Below are 20,315 nucleotides of genomic sequence, written 5' to 3'. Positions count from 1 at the left end.
AACTACAGAAAGATCTTTTATCCGGAAAATCCCAGGTCCCGAGCATTGTGGATAACAGGTCCCATAGCTGTACTGGAAGGCTCCTGGTCCCACAATATGTAAAGTCCATTTAAATCATGAAGATAAAAACAAAACATATTGATGGTAAATGACAGAGGACTCCACTTAACCCCATAAACTCCTGAACCCCCAACAAATGGCGCCCTGGAGACGACAGATATAAAGTATGAAATATGTCAGTGAATATATATTTATATTTCATTATCAGGTCACTGCCATTGATCTCGCTCCAGACCAGGTATAAATTAGTCTCTGTCACAAACCCTAAACATTGCGGCGGCTGCTGCCAGATTTCATTTCCCGAGGCTGCGGTGCTGCAAGTTGGACCCTCCTCATTTGTTTTCTCTGGGCCTCAGTCTTCCTTTTATTTTGTATAGCTGAGCATGATGGGTAATTGTAGCACCATGGGAAGCAGTGGCTGTAACTCAGGGGGAGTTAATCAATCACAGAACCCCCCGCTCCTCCAAGTGATAAATACTGAGCTGACTCAGTCCGTAACTCACACGATTACTCATTTACATATGCAAATTACACTGCCAGAGACTTTCCCAGGACACCACTTTCCATTATCTGATGCTTTAACTGTTTGCTTTATTGTTTCAGATTAGTATAGGTATTAGTATAGATATTAGTATAGATATTAGTATAGATATTAGTATAGATAGTAGTATAGATAGTAGTATAGATATTAGTAGTGTAGATCTCTGTTCTGCCTGACATTTGCCCCAGAGCATCCGGCAATTTCCCTCATTTCTTAAGGTGGCCATACACGGATAGATCCGCTCGTTTGGCGATGTCGCCAAACGAGCGGATCTCCCTCCGATATGCCCACCTTGAGGTGGGCAATATCGGGCTGATCCGATCGTGGGCCCTAGGGCCCAACGATCGGATCCTAGCGTTCGCCAAACGGGCGGTCGATCGCGGGACCGCATCAACGAACAGATGCGGCCGCGATCCGACGGGATTTTTAACCCCATCCGATCGAGATCTGGCCGACTTTCGGCCAGATCTCGATCGGGGAAGCCCGTCGGGGGCCCCCATACACGGGCCAATAAGCTGCCGACACGGTCTGTCGGCAGCTTTTATCGGCCCGTGTATGGCCACCTTTAGTCGATTTTTGCCTTTTCCTTGTCAAGTACAAACAACATGGTCAACTGGGGGCAAATAGTGATTGTAACGACACAGTTGTGTTCATGTAGATCTATTGATATGAAATGGAATCTACACAGACTGACAAAAATCAGGGATGCCCAAAAGTGTTGGTTCTGTAGTTGAACTGCTACTCAGCTGTCCCAGGTATATGTGTATATATCAGTCCCAGGTATATATGTGTATATATCAGTCCCAGGTATATGAGTATATATCAGTCCCAGGTATATGTGTATATATCAGTCCAGGTTATAGAGTATATATCAGTCCCAGGTATATGTGTATATATCAGTCCCAGGTATATGTGTATATATCAGTCCCAGGTATATGTGTATATATCAGTCCCAGGTATATGTGTATATATCAGTCCCAGGTATATGTGTATATATCAGTCCCAGGTATATATGTGTATATATCAGTCCCAGGTATATGAGTATATATCAGTCCCAGGTATATGAGTATATATCAGTCCCAGGTATATGTGTATATATCAGTCCCAGGTATATGTGTATATATCAGTCCCAGGTGTATGTGTATATATCAGTCCCAGGTATATGAGTATATATCAGTCCCAGGTATATGTGTATATATCAGTCCCAGGTGTATGTGTATATATCAGTCCCAGGTATATGAGTATATATCAGTCCCAGGTATATGTGTATATATCAGTCCCAGGTATATGTGTATATATCAGTCCCAGGTATATGAGTATATATCAGTCCCAGGTATATGTGTATATATCAGTCCCAGGTATATGAGTATATATCAGTCCCAGGTATATGTGTATATATCAGTCCCAGGTATATGTGTATATATCAGTCCCAGGTATATGTGTATATATCAGTCCCAGGTATATGTGTATATATCAGTCCCAGGTATATGAGTATATATCAGTCCCAGGTATATGTGTATATATCAGTCCCAGGAACTAGAAATAACTACAGAACTCCTCTCACCAAATCATCGCTGCACATCCATTTTCCTTTTCATTCCAATTGATATTTTTAAACTATAAAAGATTTCGTGTACAATAATAAAAATAAATGTTCCGTTAAGTGAATCTGTTTAATGGGCAGATGGAAGCTCCAGAGTATTGCGAGCGCCTAGACATCATGCTGTGCCCATTTGCTGGCCGCCCATTAACAGGTATCATTTTTACCCTACATTGCCTTTTATTATTGGGCTGCAGAGAAATGGTTATGGTCCATCCATCTAGCACTGTCTCTCCTACAGGCTCATGTTATTCTCTACTATATAATGGAATGGAGATTTTATGGGCAGATACTTTAGTTTCTTATTGTTGCCTTAAGGTGGCCATACACGGATAGATCCGCTCGTTTGGCGATGTCGCCAAACGAGCGGATCTCCCTCCGATATGCCCACCTTGAGGTGGGCAATATCGGGCTGATCCGATCGTGGGCCCTAGGGCCCAACGATCGGATCCTAGCGTTCGCCAAACGGGCGGTCGGATCGCGGGACCGCATCAACGAACAGATGCGGCCGCGATCCGACGGGATTTTTAACCCCATCCGATCGAGATCTGGCCGACTTTCGGCCAGATCTCGATCGGGGAAGCCCGTCGGGGGCCCCCATACACGGGCCAATAAGCTGCCGACTTGGTCTGTCGGCAGCTTTTATCGGCCCGTGTATGGCCACCTTTAATGTGGCTACGGATATGTCAAGTGCAAATATGTATTTATTTTTGTGTTAAATAGACCCTTCGGGATGAATACCCTGGGCTCACAGAGGGGTTAGGAGTTATATTAGGGCAACTTGGAAAGAAGGCAATATGGAGACAGTAAAGCAAGATGGAGACAATGGGGCAACATGGAGAGGCAAGATTGAGACAGTAGGCAAGTTGGAAACAATAGGGAAGGTGGAAGCAGTTGGGCAATTTGATGACAGTAGGTCCAAATAGAGGCAAAACAGCAAGTTCATGGGATTATTCCAAAATGGTCACAGTAGACCAAGATTGTAATGATATGCCAGAAAAGTGACAGTAGTACAAATGACAACAGTATGGTAAAAGTATGGCAAGATGGAAACAGATAAGCAAGATGGAGATAATGCAGGAACATAGTGACTGTAGGGCAAGATGGAAATAGATGGGAAACATGGTGATAGTAAGACAAAGACGAGACAGTAGGGTAAAGTGGACATAGAAAGACAAGATCACAATAGAAGGTCAAAATGGAGACAGTAGACTAAGAGGGTGAAAGTAGGCAGTGGCAGAACTACCGGGGGAGCAGGGGGTGCAAGCAGGCAAGGGCCCGCACCCCCTCAGGGCCCCCCGGCAGCCCATGCGCCACTGAAATGGGACAGGCCTTACTGAGGGGGTGTGGGCCGGCTGCGCGTCACGCACCAGGGCTGGCCCCCTCTTGTTACGGTACTGAAAGTAAGTCAATAAGGCAAAAGAAGGTCAAAATGGAGACAGTAGACTAATAGGGTGAAAGTAAGTCAATAAGGCAAAAGAAGGGCAAGATGGAGACAGTAGACAAAGAGGATGAGCGTTGGCCAAATATGGCGATTGAAGGGCAAGATGGAGACAGTAGCAGATGGTGAGAGGAGAAGTAGGGCAATATGGAGACAATAGATACAGATGGGGAGCATAGGCCAATAAGGCAATAGAAGGTCAAAATGGAACAGTAGACGAAGAGGGTGAGAGTAGATCAATCGATGGTGAGAGGAGAAGAAGTGACATTAGGAGACAGTAAAACAAGGTGGTGACAGTAGGGTAAGTTGGAAATAGAAAAGCAAGAGGGGCACAATGACTCGCTATATCAGTTTTGTCCAGTTGCAATTCATCTCTCCAAGCAGGAATGACCATTAATAATCTAGTAGGGAATGGGCAGGATAGAAACACAGAACCCAGAAGGGAGACCCAGTCAGTATGTAAGATGGACAATTATTATTCTGATCTCAGGAGTAAGAGAAAGGGCAGCCCAAATGTTTGTGAGAGAGAGAGAGAGAAAGAGAGAGAGAGAGAGAGAGAGAGAGAGAGAGAGAGAATGAGAGAGAGAGAGAGAGAGAGTGAGAGAGAGAGAGAAAGAGAGAGAGAGAGAGAGAGAGAGAGAGAGAGAGAGAATGAGAGAGAGAGAGAGAGAGTGAGAGAGAGAGAGAAAGAGAGAGAGAGAGAGAGAGAGAGAAAGAGAGAGAGAGAGAGAGCAGTTGGACCAATAATGACCAGCAGGGAACTCTCTGGACATTGCGCTCTATTATAGGCTTTGTGTGAATTTATATTCCATCCGATTCTCTGTGAATATGTACAGTATGTAAGTATATACACTTTATATAAATAAATTCCTGCAATTAGCCCCAGAGTCAGAGCTTTTGAGGTGAAGTTACAGTTTTAACCCTCAGTTAGAAAAACCCCCATTCTGAAAGCCAGTGGCGTTCCCTCTTCCCAGCAAAGTTTTATGGAAATGGATCTGTTAGTCTGGGGCTCATTTACTGGGATTCAAACCTGAAGGTTTAGCGTGTACTTTGTCTGTACCCCTATTTTTTGTGCTGTGGGTTTTAGAGCAACACCCCACTGAATCAGTCAACCCCAAACACCAACAAGTGTGATGTAAGTAATGATTGTAATGAACAGGACTTTGCTATTGTCTCCAGCGTGGAACAAACATTCTTTATAAATTGTCAAGTAAATATCAGAGAGGCCACATTGGGCCAAAATATCCATAGAAGGAAAGGTACAAGGTATAAAGGAGAATAAAGGGCCTGTGAGACTGCCAGGAATATGGGTTTTAATTAAATTCTCCTTATAGTCATGGGGGGCACAGGGAGGAGGAGGGGGGGGCACTTACAGCTTTGGAACCTGCTGAGACACAGCTCAGAACCACATGAATCTGAGAGATTTGGGCCTGAGGCAGGAATAGAATCCTCTCTGTGCCAAATTGCCGTCTCACTTCATTTTTATTATTATTATTAGTGCCAGTTATTATACTGAGGAACCTTTTCTTTCCCTCATTCTATTGTGCCCCTTTGTTTGTACCTACTCCTGGCACTAATGTCAGAATCCTGTAATATTCCCACACTCACTATCAACACTTTGTCTGTTCAACCCACACAATGCCCCATATATATATATATATCTGATATACTCACACTGGGGATGATAGACTACAATACACAACTCCCAATGCTAAATTTGCCTCACTATGAAAATATTGATTGATGGTTGGAATATAAAGAGCTTATGTCTTATGGTATTGACTCATTGTAAGCAGCAGTCCTGCCTTGCTTTATGGCTGAGATTCCTGTAGTCACTGAGGGGTTGTTCTGCGACCATATAAAGGCACAAGGCTGCAGGCTGAGTTATACAGGGAACTCTGAGTATCACTCATGTATTATAAGGGATAATGTACCCCCTACTGTAAATGATAAGGATATTAGAAGTCACTGAGGGGTTGTTCTGTGACCATATAAAGGCACAAGGCTGCAGGCTGAGTTATACAGGGAACTCTGAGTATCACTCATGTATTATAAGGGATAATGTACCCCCTACTGTAAATGATAAGGATATTAGAAGTCACTGAGGGGTTGTTCTGTGACCATATAAAGGCACAAGGCTGCAGGCTGAGTTATACAGGGAACTCTGAGTATCACTCATGTATTATAAGGGATAATGTACCCCCTACTGTAAATGATAAGGATATTAGAAGTCACTGAGGGGTTGTTCTGTGACCATATAAAGGCACAAGGCTGCAGGCTGAGTTATACAGGGAACTCTGAGTATCACTCATGTATTATAAGGGATAATGTAGCCCCTACTGTAAATGATAAGGATATTAGAAGTCACTGAGGGGTCATTATGTGACCATATAAAGGCACAAGGCTGCAGGCTGAGTTATACAGGGAACTCTGAGTATCACTCATGTATTATAAGGGATAATGTACCCCCTACTGTAAATGATAAGGATATTAGAAGTCACTGAGGGGTTGTTCTGTGACCATATAAAGGCACAAGGCTGCAGGCTGAGTTATACAGGGAACTCTGAGTATCACTCATGTATTATAAGGGATAATGTACCCCCTACTGTAAATGATAAGGATATTAGAAGTCACTGAGGGGTTGTTCTGTGACCATATAAAGGCACAAGGCTGCAGGCTGAGTTATACAGGGAACTCTGAGTATCACTCATGTATTATAAGGGATAATGTAGCCCCTACTGTAAATGATAAGGATATTAGAAGTCACTGAGGGGTCATTATGTGACCATATAAAGGCACAAGGCTGCAGGCTGAGTTATACAGGGAACTCTGAGTATCACTCATGTATTATAAGGGATAATGTACCCCCTACTGTAAATGATAAGGATATTAGAAGTCACTGAGGGGTCATTATGTGACCATATAAAGGCACAAGGCTGCAGGCTGAGTTATACAGGGAACTCTGAGTATCACTCATGTATTATAAGGGATAATGTACCCCCTACTGTAAATGATAAGGATATTAGAAGTCACGGAGGGGTTGTTCTGTGACCATATAAAGGCACAAGGCTGCAGGCTGAGTTATACAGGGAATTCTGAGTATCACTCATGTATTATAAGGGATAATGTACCCCCTACTGTAAATGATAAGGATATTAGAAGTCACTGAGGGGTTGTTCTGTGACCATATAAAGACACAAGGCTGCAGGCTGAGTTATACAGGGAACTCTGAGTATCACTCATGTATTATAAGGGATAATGTACCCCCTACTGTAAATGATAAGGATATTAGCAGTCACTGAGGGGTTGTTCTGTGACCATATAAAGGCACAAGGCTGCAGGCTGAGTTATACAGGGAACTCTGAGTATCACTCATGTATTATAAGGGATAATGTACCCCCTACTGTAAATGATAAGGATATTAGAAGTCACTGAGGGGTTGTTCTGTGACCATATAAAGGCACAAGGCTGCAGGCTGAGTTATACAGGGAACTCTGAGTATCACTCATGTATTATAAGGGATAATGTACCCCCTACTGTAAATGATAAGGATATTAGAAGTCACTGAGGGGTTGTTCTGTGACCATATAAAGGCACAAGGCTGCAGGCTGAGTTATACAGGGAACTCTGAGTATCACTCATGTATTATAAGGGATAATGTACCCCCTACTGTAAATGATAAGGATATTAGAAGTCACTGAGGGGTTGTTCTGTGACCATATAAAGGCACAAGGCTGCAGGCTGAGTTATACAGGGAACTCTGAGTATCACTCATGTATTATAAGGGATAATGTACCCCCCTACTGTAAATGATACAGTGAATAAAGTACCCCCTCTTGTAAAATATAAGGATATTATAAGTTACCAAGAAGTTCCATGACCCTATAATCATGTGAGGCTGAAGACTGAGTGTTTTTATACAGATCATGGAACTCTGAGGTGACTTATAATATCGTCATATTTCGTAATAGGGGGTACTTTATTTGTTATAATACACAAGTTTCAGTGAGTCATGTGACAGAAATGACGTCACCAAGCTCTGATTATATATTAAATAAAGTAATATATATAATACACAAAATCCATGAATATCCTGTAAATTATAGCCTTATAAACGGTGTTCGGAGTTCCATGACCTGTATAAAAACACTCGGCCTTCGGCCTCGTACTTTTATATGGTCATGAAACTCCTCGGTAACTTATAATATCCTTATATTTTACAAGAGGGGGTACTTTATTCACTATATATAGTGAATAAAACACCCCCTCTTGTAAATTATAAGGATATTATAAGTAACTGAGGAGTTTCATGACCATATAAAAGTACGAGGCCAAAGGTCATGGAACTCCGAGGTAACTTCTAATATCACATCAGAACTCACCGTTTATAAGCATATAATTTACAAGATATTCATTGTGTATTATAAGGATATATCACTATAATACACAAAAGCCATGAATATCTTGTAAATTATATCCTTATAAACGGTGAGTTCTGATGTCATCAGTTATAAACGGTGAGTTCTGATGTCATTTCTGTCACATGACTCACTTAAATTTGTGTATTATAATTAATAAAGTACCCCCAGTTGCAAAATATAAGGATATTATAAGTTACCTCGGAGTTCCATGACCTGTATAAAAACACTTGGTAACTTGTAATATCCTTATATTTTACAAGAGGGGGTATTTTATTCATTATATATCTATATGTCAGATTACAAACCAGCATGACAGATTTTCTTCATGTCTATACAATTTATATATGATGTATCAGAAATGCTTTCCCCCTGTATATTGTATAGTTGGTGGGATTCCCCGTAGCCTCGCAGCGTTCCCGCTCTCATGTCTGACTTGAATAATGAAACGCCATTTCTCCCATTCTCTTTTCTTGCTGACTTGTTTCACATTGTTGCTGTTAATCCTTTCCCGGAAGCCTCATACAGATGAGTGTCCAGCACAATTCCTGACTGTCCCTGAGTTCAGCACTTTTCCCCACGTTGCTCTGCCGTCATTTAAAGGAAAACTATACCCCCAAAATGAATACTTAAGCAACAGATATTTTATATCAAATTGAATGACATATTAAAGAATCTTACCAAACTGGAATATATATTTACATAAATATTGCCCTTTTACATCTCTTGCCTTGAACCACCATTTCGTGACTCTATCTGTGCTGCCTCAGAGATCACCTGACCAGAAATACTGCAGCTCTAACTGTAACAGGAAGAAGTGAGGAAGCAAAAGGCAGAACTCTGTCTGTTAATTGGCTCATGTGACCTTACATGTGGTTTGTATGTGTGCACAGTGAATCGTACGATCTCAGGGGGAGGCCCTTATTTTTTAAAATGGCAATTTTCTATTTATGATTACCCAATGGCACATACTACTAAAAAAGTATATTATTATGATAATGGTTCATTTACATGAAGCAGGGTTTTACATATGAGCTGTTTTACTCAGTATCTTTTAATAGAGACCTACATTGTTTGGGGGGTATAGTTTTCCTTTAAACTGGGCCACAATTAGCCCCCCTGTCCCTAATAAGTTGCCCCATGTCTCTCTGACCCAATCACATTTAATTTCTCATATATATATATATATATATATATATATATATATCATACCTCCCAACTGTCCCTTTTTCGGAGGGACAGTCCCTCTTTTGACAGCTCAACCCGCAGTCCCTCATTTGTACTGGAAAGTCCCTATTTTCTCTGCACTGAACAGCCAGAAAAAGAAACAAAGTTTCTCACTTAATTGGCTTTTAGCAGAGAGCACAGAACAGGTAAAATGTGCAAATAAGATACTTTGTAACAATTTTGAGACACAAAAAAACAGTTTAGATAAGGAGAAATATTTTCAAACTTTCATAACCTGCCAAATTTTGTAAAATGAACATGGTAATTAAGGGGTGTGGCCACAGAAAGGGGCGTTGTCCAAAAAATTTGCTGTTCTACGTGCGAAAAAATTTCTTGTCCCTCTTTTTACTTCCAAAATGTTGGGAGGGATGATATATATATATATATATATATATATATATATATATTTATATACAAGCCCCCTCATGTGTGAGTCTCTGCGCTACTACAGGAGCCTAAAATAATCTATTGGAGTTCAGGCACAGCTCACATGGAGGAAGCTGTTTATTTAATGATAGGTTCCCTTTAAATGGGTTGTTCACCTTTAAATTAACTGTTAGTATGATGTAGAGAGGGATATTCTGAGACAATTGGTATGAAATGTATGTCACACTGTGTTACACTGATTCTGTTACAATGTATCAACCATTATAACTTGCTCCTCACACCCCTCATATATCTGTCAGTTTGGGGGTGCCATGTGTAACGCTGGTCAGTAACGTGGATAAATGAGTGTGAGCCCAGACTGAGTGTGTAACCCCTAGAGTACAGCACTCAAGCAGACGTCAACCTTCTATTATTTATTAAGTACAAATGTGCTCAGGATACAGATAATGTGTGTCCATTAGTGTTGGAGGGAAGCAGAGGAATATATCAGGCCTGCTGTTGTGCACAACAAATTGTCATATAATATTATACTGTATATAAGTGATATAATATTATATATATATAGTGCACAAAAGCCATGAATATCTTGTAAATTATATCCTTATAGATGGTGAGTTCTGATGTCATCAGTTATAAACGATGAGTTCTGATGTCATTTCTGTCACATGACTCACTGAAATTTGTGTATTATAATAAATAAAGTACCCCCAGTTACAAAATATAAGGATATTAGAAGTTACCTCGGAGTTCCATGACCTTCAGCCTCGTACTTTTATATGGTCATGAAACTCCTCGGTAACTTATAATATCCTTATATTTTACAAGAGGGGCTACTTTATTCACTATATAAGGGACAGGTCTCCCCTACATCTGTCCTGTGATTTTCTAACTGTCTGAGACCTTCAAATATATTTTTTATTTCATGCTCTTTGTACTCGGGGTGGATTAACCCCTTGTGCTACTTGTTCTTGGAACCCACATTAGAGTCCTGCAGCGGGTCGGGTATCCGTGAGTTACCCGCCAAAAAAGCGGGCACCCTGCGGAATGAGGGGAGGACTTTCAGGTGCGGGTATACCCATGGGTCGCGGGTCTCATCTAAATTTCTTATCTTATGTGATATTATCTATATTTTACTTCTTTTAAAGTGTTACAAAACTTGTTTCTGTTCCCGCCCACTTTTGATGATGTCAATTCCGGTTTGCGGGTCGGGTTGCGGATAAGGTAGTTGCTGTCCGGGTCGGGCAGCGGATCAAATCGTGTAAATATGCGGTTTGGATAGCGGGCTGCGGGTTTGAGTCCGGGTCTTAGAAATTGGTTCCGCGCAGGACTCTAACCCGCATGACTTTATGGGAACGCCCCATTCTTATGTTTCAGGTGAGTGACAATATCACCTGGATATAAGGAACAATTCCTAGATACTCATTCTTGCAAGTCCCACCCACTTATTTGTATTTTACTTGTGGGAATTGTAAGTGTTCTCCATTGTTGGACACTTGGGGGGAAATTTACTAAAGGGCGAAGTGGCTAACGCTGGCGAAAATCCGCCAGTGTGACGTCATTTTGGCACTTTGCCGATTTACTAACGGTAGCTGGTGTAAATTTGCTGGCGTAATTTCGCCAAGGAGAATTTTCAGTCTGGCGAAAGAGCTTCACTACGCAAATTCACTACGTTTTTTATTTTACTGACCGTTACCTTTATCGCCAGACTTGCCTTCGCCACCTCAGACCAGACGAAGTGCAATAGAGTAGATAGGAATTCCTCAAAAAATACCTGGCATTTTTTCCTATTTAAAGGGTGATAGACTGAAAAAATTGTACATTTTTTTTTGGGGTACCCTCCTTCCCCCCTACATTTGCTAACATATGGCACATATACTATACAGTGGGCTCATGTGTAGGGAATTATAACAACTTTATATCATTTTATTAAGGTTCCCTGGGCTTGTGTAGTGTAATGTATTTGCTGCAACATATACGTCCATTGTACTTTAACGGCACGCCGTATGCTAATTAGCCAACGCTGGCGTAACTTCAAACTGCTGAGCGTAATTTCGCTGGCGTAATTTGACCAGCGTTCGGTGCCCTGTGCGCAACTTCGGATCTTCGTTAATTAGCGTTGTCCAGGCCAATTTACGCCTGCCGAAGTGTTGCAATGTGCGCGAAGCCCGCGCTGGCGAATTTCCGCAGGTTAGTGAATTTGCCCCTATGTGTGGGTTGTGCTGCTGTGAGAAGCTATAGAGATCATTCTGTTTATCTGCCTCTTGTGATTGGCACAAGCATTAGGCACAAGTGTCATCCTGGGGAGCGGCAGTCGGAGTGTCCCCCATGATAACCCACCAGGGAAGGACTTTCAGGACTGATCTGTCAGTGGACAAAAGGGGGAACCGCACACTCCTCACTCTGATTCTTAAACAAATTAACCCTCTTTATGCCAGAAATGACTTTACAGGCTGCTTATTGGGCCACAAAGTGGTTTTACTTGACAAATAATTGTAAGAGCGAAAGCTACAGCGAGGCCTGAGATAGAATACACTTTACTAAAATTCCAATTATAGAATATACATACCCCGGGGCCACATAATTTGTTGTTAAAGGGTAAGAAAACCTTTTTAAATAAGTGAATGTAAAATTGATGAGGGGGCTATTAAGATATTAAGAGATACGTGTACTGTTAATATGAATGAATTTTGTTACAACAGCGCCACCTGCTGGTCAGTTTCCCACCAGTCTGACCAGCAAGTAGTCAAGGAAGTTGTCAGGAGAAAGAAAGAGGCTGATGTTCTTCTGCTTAGGAAAGATGTGAGAAAGGTTTCTAATTTTATTCCTAAGCAGAAGAACATCAGCCTCTTTCTTTCTCCTGACAACTTCCTTAACTACTTTCTGGTCAGACTGGTGGGAAACTGACCAGCAGGTGGCGCTGTTGTAACAAAATTCATTCATATTAACAGCACATGTATCCCTTAATATCTTGGAATTAAAAATAAATAAATAATAAATGTACATTGCAAAAGTGCTTAGAATAACCCCCTTATCAATTTTACATTCACTTATTTTAAAGGTTTACTTACCCTTTAAGTGTAAATCACTAGGGATATTGTGATACAGTGATATATGGGACAGATATTGTGGGCTCATCAGGGGCTTTGACTTCCTAAGCTCTGAATCTGAACGAGTCTATAGCAGGGAAATACAGACTGGTTACTAGTCAACCTCCAGTAAGAGAAGAATCCTCTTAAATCACAGGGTTTTCTAAGACTCTTTCCATGCACTTAAAGGGGAACAAAAACTCAAGAGAGAATTAAGATAAACATACTACACTATGGGGCACATTTATCAAGGCTCAAATTGAAAATTTTCAATTTTTTTTTATGGTCAAAACTATCAAATTTGCCTAGGGAGTTATTCAAATTCGATTCAAGTTTTTTTAAAAATTCTAATTAGCTTTTTCGAGATTTATCATACTCTAAGAACTCGAATTCAACTATTTACCACCTAAAACCTGCCAAATTGATGTCTGAGTCAATGGGAGAGGTCCAGGGATCAATTTGGAGTTGTTTGCCGCCTTCCTGCCATTCAAGTTTTAAAAATTTGAATCGAGTTTTTAATATTTGATTTCAATTTGATTCGAGTTATCGGTCGATTCCATTCAGCCGAGTTTAAAAAATGAGATTTTTTTAATAAATTTCGATTGGTCGAATTTTGCGTTTAGGGGAGTCTTTAAAAAATGACATGATTTCGAAATTCATAAATGTGCCTCTTACTGTATTAAATACACTATTTTCGGTATAACCATTTTTTTTAGCTTTTCTTGTTGTTTAATTGAAGTAACGAGACTGGTATATGAGACGGGGTCTGATTAAGTGGGGTGTTAGTTAAAAGCGTATGGATTTCAAGCAGCCAGACCTTTTTTCCTGCGTTTCTCATAGAAAATCCTCATGTGGAATTGGTGTAAAGTTCACTGTGGATCCATTAATCACGAGTTGTGACCCCGACAGGCCCAGATCTAGAGTCCAAACAATCAATATCCCACTTGTCTGATCTTCTCTCTTGTTTTGGGGGAGTGTTTTGTTACTGCCGGGGCAACAGGACGACCTCTGATTGTTATAAATGATACGACATCACATCGGATGTAACAGAATTAATCTTATCGTTAGGGCTAACGAAGGCAGAGCACGTAAACGTAATTGTAGGCATTAGAAGTAATGATAGATGACTCATCCTACTGGGTCACTAATACAATTTCCAGCCTCCCAGATGTCCCTATACAAATAAATAATGAAGATGATGATGTCCCTATGAGCTCCTCGGGTAGGAATGCTGTCACAGGCCGAATGCTGCCAATCCAAGGGGAAGAGGAAGATACAAAAATAACATCTTTGGATAATTATCAGGCGCATCCTGAACAGTCTCTCGGGAAACAGAATCTATCAGCCATTCTTGGACTAACAACCGAACCAGTGGAGAGGCTCGGGCTGCTTATATTATTCACACTCCAGTCCAGTCTTTAAAAGAGGAAATTCAGAAATGGAACAGAAATATAGTCGATTTCTAGAATTTATTTATTATTATAGATTTTTAAAAGTCAGTCGAGCAATCAGCATGGTATCAGTGACCCATATGTGTGTATATATATATATATATAGTGAATAAAGTACCCCCTCTTGTAAAATATAAGGATATTATAAGCTACCGAGGAGTTTCATGACCATATAAAAGTACGAGGCCGAAGGCCGAGTGTTTTTATAAAGGTCATGGAACTCCGAGGTAACTTCTAATATCCTCATATTTTGCAACTGGGGGTACTTTATTTATTATAATACACAAGTTTCAGTGAGTCATGTGACAGAAATGACATCAGAACTCACCGTTTATAAGTATATAATTTACAAGATATTCATGGCTTTTGTGTATTATATATATATATATATATATATGCACAGTCCTAAACTGGTGCACAACTATAAGCAAGAAATGCCTGGGTGCTTGTTTACAATTCATATACAATATAAGCCAATAACCGCACTCATAGGACTTTCTCAATAGTGCAAAAACAAAAACATTTTATTTCAACGTTTCGGTCACTACTTGCGGGCCTTCTACAGTAATATAAAATATATATTCTTGAAGAAGGCCCGCAAGTAGAGGCCGAAACGTTGAAATAGTTTTTTTCCGTTTTTGCACTATTGAGAAAGTCCTATGAGTGCGGTTATTGGCTTATATTGTGTGTGTATTTATATATATATATATATATATATATATATATATACCATATATATATATATATATCTACACAAAAGCCATGAATATCTTATAAATTATATCCTTAGAAATGGTGAGTTCTGATGTCATCAGTTATAAATGGTGAGTTCTGATGTCATTTCTGTCACACGACTCACTGAAACGTGTGTATTATAATAAATAAATTACCCCCAGTTGTAAAACATGAGGATATTAGAAGTTACCTCGGAGTTCCATGACCTGTATAAAAACACTCGGCCTCGTACTTTTATATGGTCATGAAACTCCTCGGTAACTCTGTATATATATACACACACAAGAGCTATGAATATCCTGTAAATTATATCCTTATAATTTAAATATAAATTATATAAATGGGGCTTAGTGATGTCATTGGTTATAATCCGATCTTAGTGATGTCATTTCTGTCACATGACTCACAGAAACTTGTGTATTATAATAAATAAAGTACCCCCAGTTGCAAAATATGAGGATATTAGAAGTTACCTCGGAGTTCCATCACCTTTAGCCTTTTCTTTTTATATGGTCATGGAACTCTTTGGTAACTTATAATGTCCTTATGTTTTACAAGACGTGGTACTTTATTCACTATATACAGGTATGGCACCTGTTATACAGAATGCTCGGCACCTGGCATTTCCCAGGTAATGGATCTTTCTGTAATTTGGATCTACATCCCTAAAGCCAATAGGCTGGTTTTGCTTCCAATAAGGATTAATTATATCTTAGTTGGGATCAAGTACAAGCGACTGTTTTATTATTACACAGAAAAAGGAAATAGTTTTAAAAAATTGGATTATTTGGCTAAAATGGAGTCTATGGGAGACGGGCTTTCCGTAATTCAGAGGTTTCTGGATAATGGGTTTCCAGATAAGGCATCCTATACCTGTATAACACAGATGAGTTACTGCAGAGTTAGAATGTCCTAGGCCAACTTTTCCAATCCGGGTAGAACAGCATTGGATTTGTCTCTGGGCTGTAACTGTCAGCACTGACTGCCAATTTGTTTCTTCTTTGCAGACCCTCCCAGGGAACCTGTACTCATGTGTCGATCCAACAACTACCCGGCATCATTCTACTGCAGCTGGCACCTCCCTTTCCCTACCTTCATCCCCAATACCTTCAACATCACAGTCATGTAAGTACCACAGGGTGACATGTTTCTTTCTCGTGTCTCTGCCGCATCCTTTCTGCATTGTTCTGTCCATTAAAATAAATATATAAATATATGTACCACTGAATGTTCTATGTACTGAGTAGGGATGTCCAGTCGGGCAGGTTCGGGCCCGGCTTTCACACACATTGTGTTGGTTCAGATTGAGCTCTTCTTCCGCTCTCCCTGCCCGCGACCTCCATTTATAGGTGCACACATGCCCTGCCCCCATGATGTCAGAGATAAATGGAGGTGCTTGCTGGGTTCAGATGGGTTAGGGTTGGGTGCTGAGTAAGCTATGTGTTAGTGCAGAGGGTAATCGATACCTTGCCTTGACCCATATGTATAAACACAGTTAAAGGAGAACTAAAGTCTAAATAAAGAAGTAGCTAGAAATGTTGTACATGATGTTTTGTGCTTCTGTACCAGCCCAAGGCAACCACAGCCCTTTAGCAGTAAAGATCTGTGTCTCCAAAGATGCCCCAGTAGCTCCCCATCTTCTTTTCTGCTGATTCACTGCACATGCTCTGTGCTGCTGTCACTTACTGAGCTTAGGGAGCCACTCACAATATACAGTACACATAGAATAGAAATGTCACAATATAAGGCTGATTAGTAATTAATACACATAATTACTACATGGCAGCACAGAAACCAGTGCAATTAGCATCAGAATTGAATAATCAGCAAACCTGTAGCATCAGCTTATATTACAGCCAGGGAAGCTCATTTTCTGCTGGATAATTAGTGACGAGCCCTAAGCTTAGCTTCTCAACAGCCAATCAGAGCCCACTGAGCATGTGAGTGTCACAGACACTTTCCAAGATGGTGACCCCCTGTGACAAGTTTGAAGTCCTGGATCATTGCTGCTATTGACAAGCTCAAACTTTAGCCTCGTGCAATAAGTTCATTATATTAAATATGGCATTTTTAGCCACATTCATTTTTAGGGTTTAGATCTCCTTTAAATAAAGGGCATACACATATGAGGGGACCTTCATGGAATTGTCTACTTTTCTTGTAACTTTGGAATATGTTATATGCTGCTGTGATGACATAGGACAGTGGTTATACACAGTTATACATATACATATATAGTGGCCTGTGGGCAGTAACATAAAAGCAGCATGTGTAGAGCAATAGTTGGACATTACTGTAGTACGAGCGGAATGTTGGCTGTGATAAGTCACTAATGGTTTCCTTCTGCTTTTCCCAGACACGACTCGAAGCAGCTGTACTGTGAGAAGGACCCATTCCCCAAAAACAGGTGCCACATCAAATACAGCCGCCTGTTCTCTACCCAGAAGTACCAGGTGACCGTGGTGGTGACCAACGCACTGGGGAAGAACTCAACTAGCATCAGTTTTGATGAGTTCTCCATAGGTAACTTAACTATATCCACGGGCCTGTTTATAGCATAGTGAGGGGGGAGATTCGGAGGGGTTGCAGGGAGGTAGAAGAATCACAAGAGGACAGGACAAGGAACAGGTTGAGGTATGAAAGTAGATGAGTTGATAAGAGAGGATGGAAATGGCCTGTAAATGAAGAGAAATGTAATAACGCAGCTGTGAGAAATACACAGGGAGCAAAGCATGATGGGGAATCGGGGATGAAAGAGGAAAATATTTAATAAAAATAGAGAAAAACAAGAGTGCAAAGTCCTTTTCCAAAGCCATCATGATGTCAGACACTTCATCCTGCGTTCCACATTTTTAATTGCGTTGGCTTCCCGCACTTCTGGCAGTGCATGGAACTCGCGTGCCAATAAAAGTAATTACATTGGAAAGACATGGGATAAGAACATTTGGTCCATGCTGCGAAATTGCTGAGGTTTTGTGGCCTCGTCAACGTTCCGGATCTCAAAAGACCTCATCTCTGTTGACTCCGTTGTGTTGTTGACGAGAAAGTTGGAGTTGGCCTTAACCCATTCAACGCCGGAGCGGTTTGGCAACAGAGGTCAGGTAAGGACGGCCACTACTCTTAGCAGAAGTTTCAGGTGCCCTCCAACTAGCCTGTGCCCATTGCTATGAACTTTCATCATTATTTTATATACCCAGAAGAAGACTCATCTTGAGCTGAAGCCATCTTTAATCCAGTATTGTGGTTAACCAACCGTTTCAGTTAAAAGACACCTTGGAGGTCCAACCTTTGATCAGAATACCCCTTAGCTTTACATCCATCCATCATTCTGCCATTGTTCCAACATTATGTAGCACAGCTAATATGTTTTCATCCTCATTGAACATTAAACTGGCCTTTCAGGCTTATCTAAGAGAGGAAATTGGCATTTTCCCCAAATCTTCCCTAAATTAACCTTTAATGTGAACCCCCTGCTACTGTTCAAGGCTCCCTGGGGGAAAGCCCCACAGTTTTGGAACCACAGCTCTAGAGGGATTAGGTTTTATTTCTTTTTATTGGTTTTGTCACTTTAATATGTATACAACATACAGTGGTGGAATGGGATGACTCTTTTGTTGAAGGCAGTTTTCTGGCTGAACCTGTTTGCATTGATAATAGAAGTGCCAATAGCCTAAACCTAAAAGTCTATGGGAACGACCAACTGCTGCTGAGGGACACAGTGTAGGCTCCATCAGGGACTCAGATGATCCTTAATCAACATCAGCCCATTCCCAATTAGAAACAAGACTTATTGATGATTCCAAGGTCTTGAGGTTCCTCTTTACCTGCTCCTTGACTTGTTCCAACTGTCTAGTAATTGTGGAGCAAAGTGACATCACTAAGTAGGACATTGCCCTTAATTCAATGTCTGGTATCAAATCTATCAGTGTGATGAACGTTATTGATTCACTTGTACTTTAAATTCTACCCTGCTCGTGTCTCATATCCAGGCTACCCGTATACATACTGATCTCCCTAATGAGCTTATCTATCAAAGGGCAAAGCGCCATTAAATTAAAAATTGAAATATCAAATAACAAATGTTCATGGTGACCTTTCTGCGCTAAGAAGCAAATTTATTTAGAAAATTCGGCAATAAACTTTAATTGTTCTGAGTGCCTGTTACAATTTATACCCATGGCCCCAAAGGTTGTTAAACTTTAGCCTAAACTTGATACTGCTTTGTCTCAGGTGCTGGGTATAGATCTAGATTCGCTGCCATAAAGCATGACAGAACTGTTGCCCACTCCAAAGTACACTTTTTCCACATTTCCTTTTCTCCAGAATGAAACCAGTTTGAACAATACTGCACAAGAAAACAGCTTTAATTCTGACATTTCCCTTTAAGTCAGGCTTGTGCCAAACTAGATTTTCATCTCATTGGGAAAGAATGTTGAGATCTACACGAGCGGATGAGTTTCCAAGTGAGGTTGTGCATTTGCTAAGGACGAGACTAGGTAGCAAAAAGGAAAATATTATGCGAGGGGCTCGCTGTTGGCTTCCACTAGGGGACCTGCTGAGTTTCGAGAAGAAGCTGGAAGGGAGGTGAGCCAGGTCTCCGAGGCTTTCATTAAATGTTTACTGGGATGTTGGAAACAACAGCCATCATTCCACAGCTAACTGAACTGGCCCTGAACCTGGGGCCCCAATAACTGCCGCCAGTAAATGTCTAACAAAGTGCAGCAACACATACAGGACTTATTTATGGTGTAAATCGCCTTGTTGTGTTTTCTCACAATGCACCATTTTCCTCAGAATACTATGGTATCCGTGCTGGTTAAGAACACTCAACGATTTGCGCCTGGTAGTAGAAACGAACATTATACTACAGTGCAAACCTAATGGCAGCAACGGAGGCACTAGTGTTGTACTACATGACACAGGGATGCACTTATTATATTTAGCATTGTGTTTGGTTTCTGAGTTATATATTCCTCTATTTATGGCAGAGCATCAGGTATAGTAGGGAGAGATGGTGCCTATAGTAACAGTGGATAATAGTCTCTGGGAAGGGAGTGTGACTGTGGGATAGCAGGTATAGTAGGGAGAGATGGTGCCTATAGTAACAGTGGATAATAGTCTCTGGGAAGGAGTTGACTGTGGGATAGCAGGTATAGTAGGGAGAGATGGTGTCTATAGTAACAGTGGATAATAGTCTCTGGGAAGGGAGTGTGACTGTGGGATAGCAGGTATAGTAGGGAGAGATGGTGTCTATAGTAACAGTGGATAATAGTCTCTGGGAAGGGAGTGTGACTGTGGGATAGCAGGTATAGTAGGCGAGAGATGGTGCCTATAGTAACAGTGGATAATAGTCTCTGGAAGGGAGTGTG

At 40.9% G+C, this 20,315-nt stretch overlaps 1 protein-coding gene across 4 annotated transcripts in view; it reads left to right on the top strand.

The window, feature by feature from the left end:
• LOC108718850 (ciliary neurotrophic factor receptor subunit alpha) overlaps positions 1-20,315 on the top strand; it is a 294,616-nt gene that overhangs the window by 247,963 nt on the left and 26,338 nt on the right. For all 4 annotated transcript variants that reach the window (XM_041570397.1, XM_018267357.2, XM_018267339.2 and 1 more), the window contains 2 exons: positions 15,954-16,071; positions 17,303-17,469. In XM_041570397.1, the coding sequence (XP_041426331.1) occupies positions 15,954-16,071; positions 17,303-17,469 (285 nt within the window). The remainder of the gene's footprint in view (positions 1-15,953; positions 16,072-17,302; positions 17,470-20,315) is intronic.

Source organism: Xenopus laevis, chromosome 1L, assembly GCF_017654675.1.
Source record: "Xenopus laevis strain J_2021 chromosome 1L, Xenopus_laevis_v10.1, whole genome shotgun sequence".
Classification (NCBI taxonomy): domain Eukaryota; kingdom Metazoa; phylum Chordata; class Amphibia; order Anura; family Pipidae; genus Xenopus; species Xenopus laevis.
This window is presented reverse-complemented; position numbering and strand designations above follow the sequence as displayed.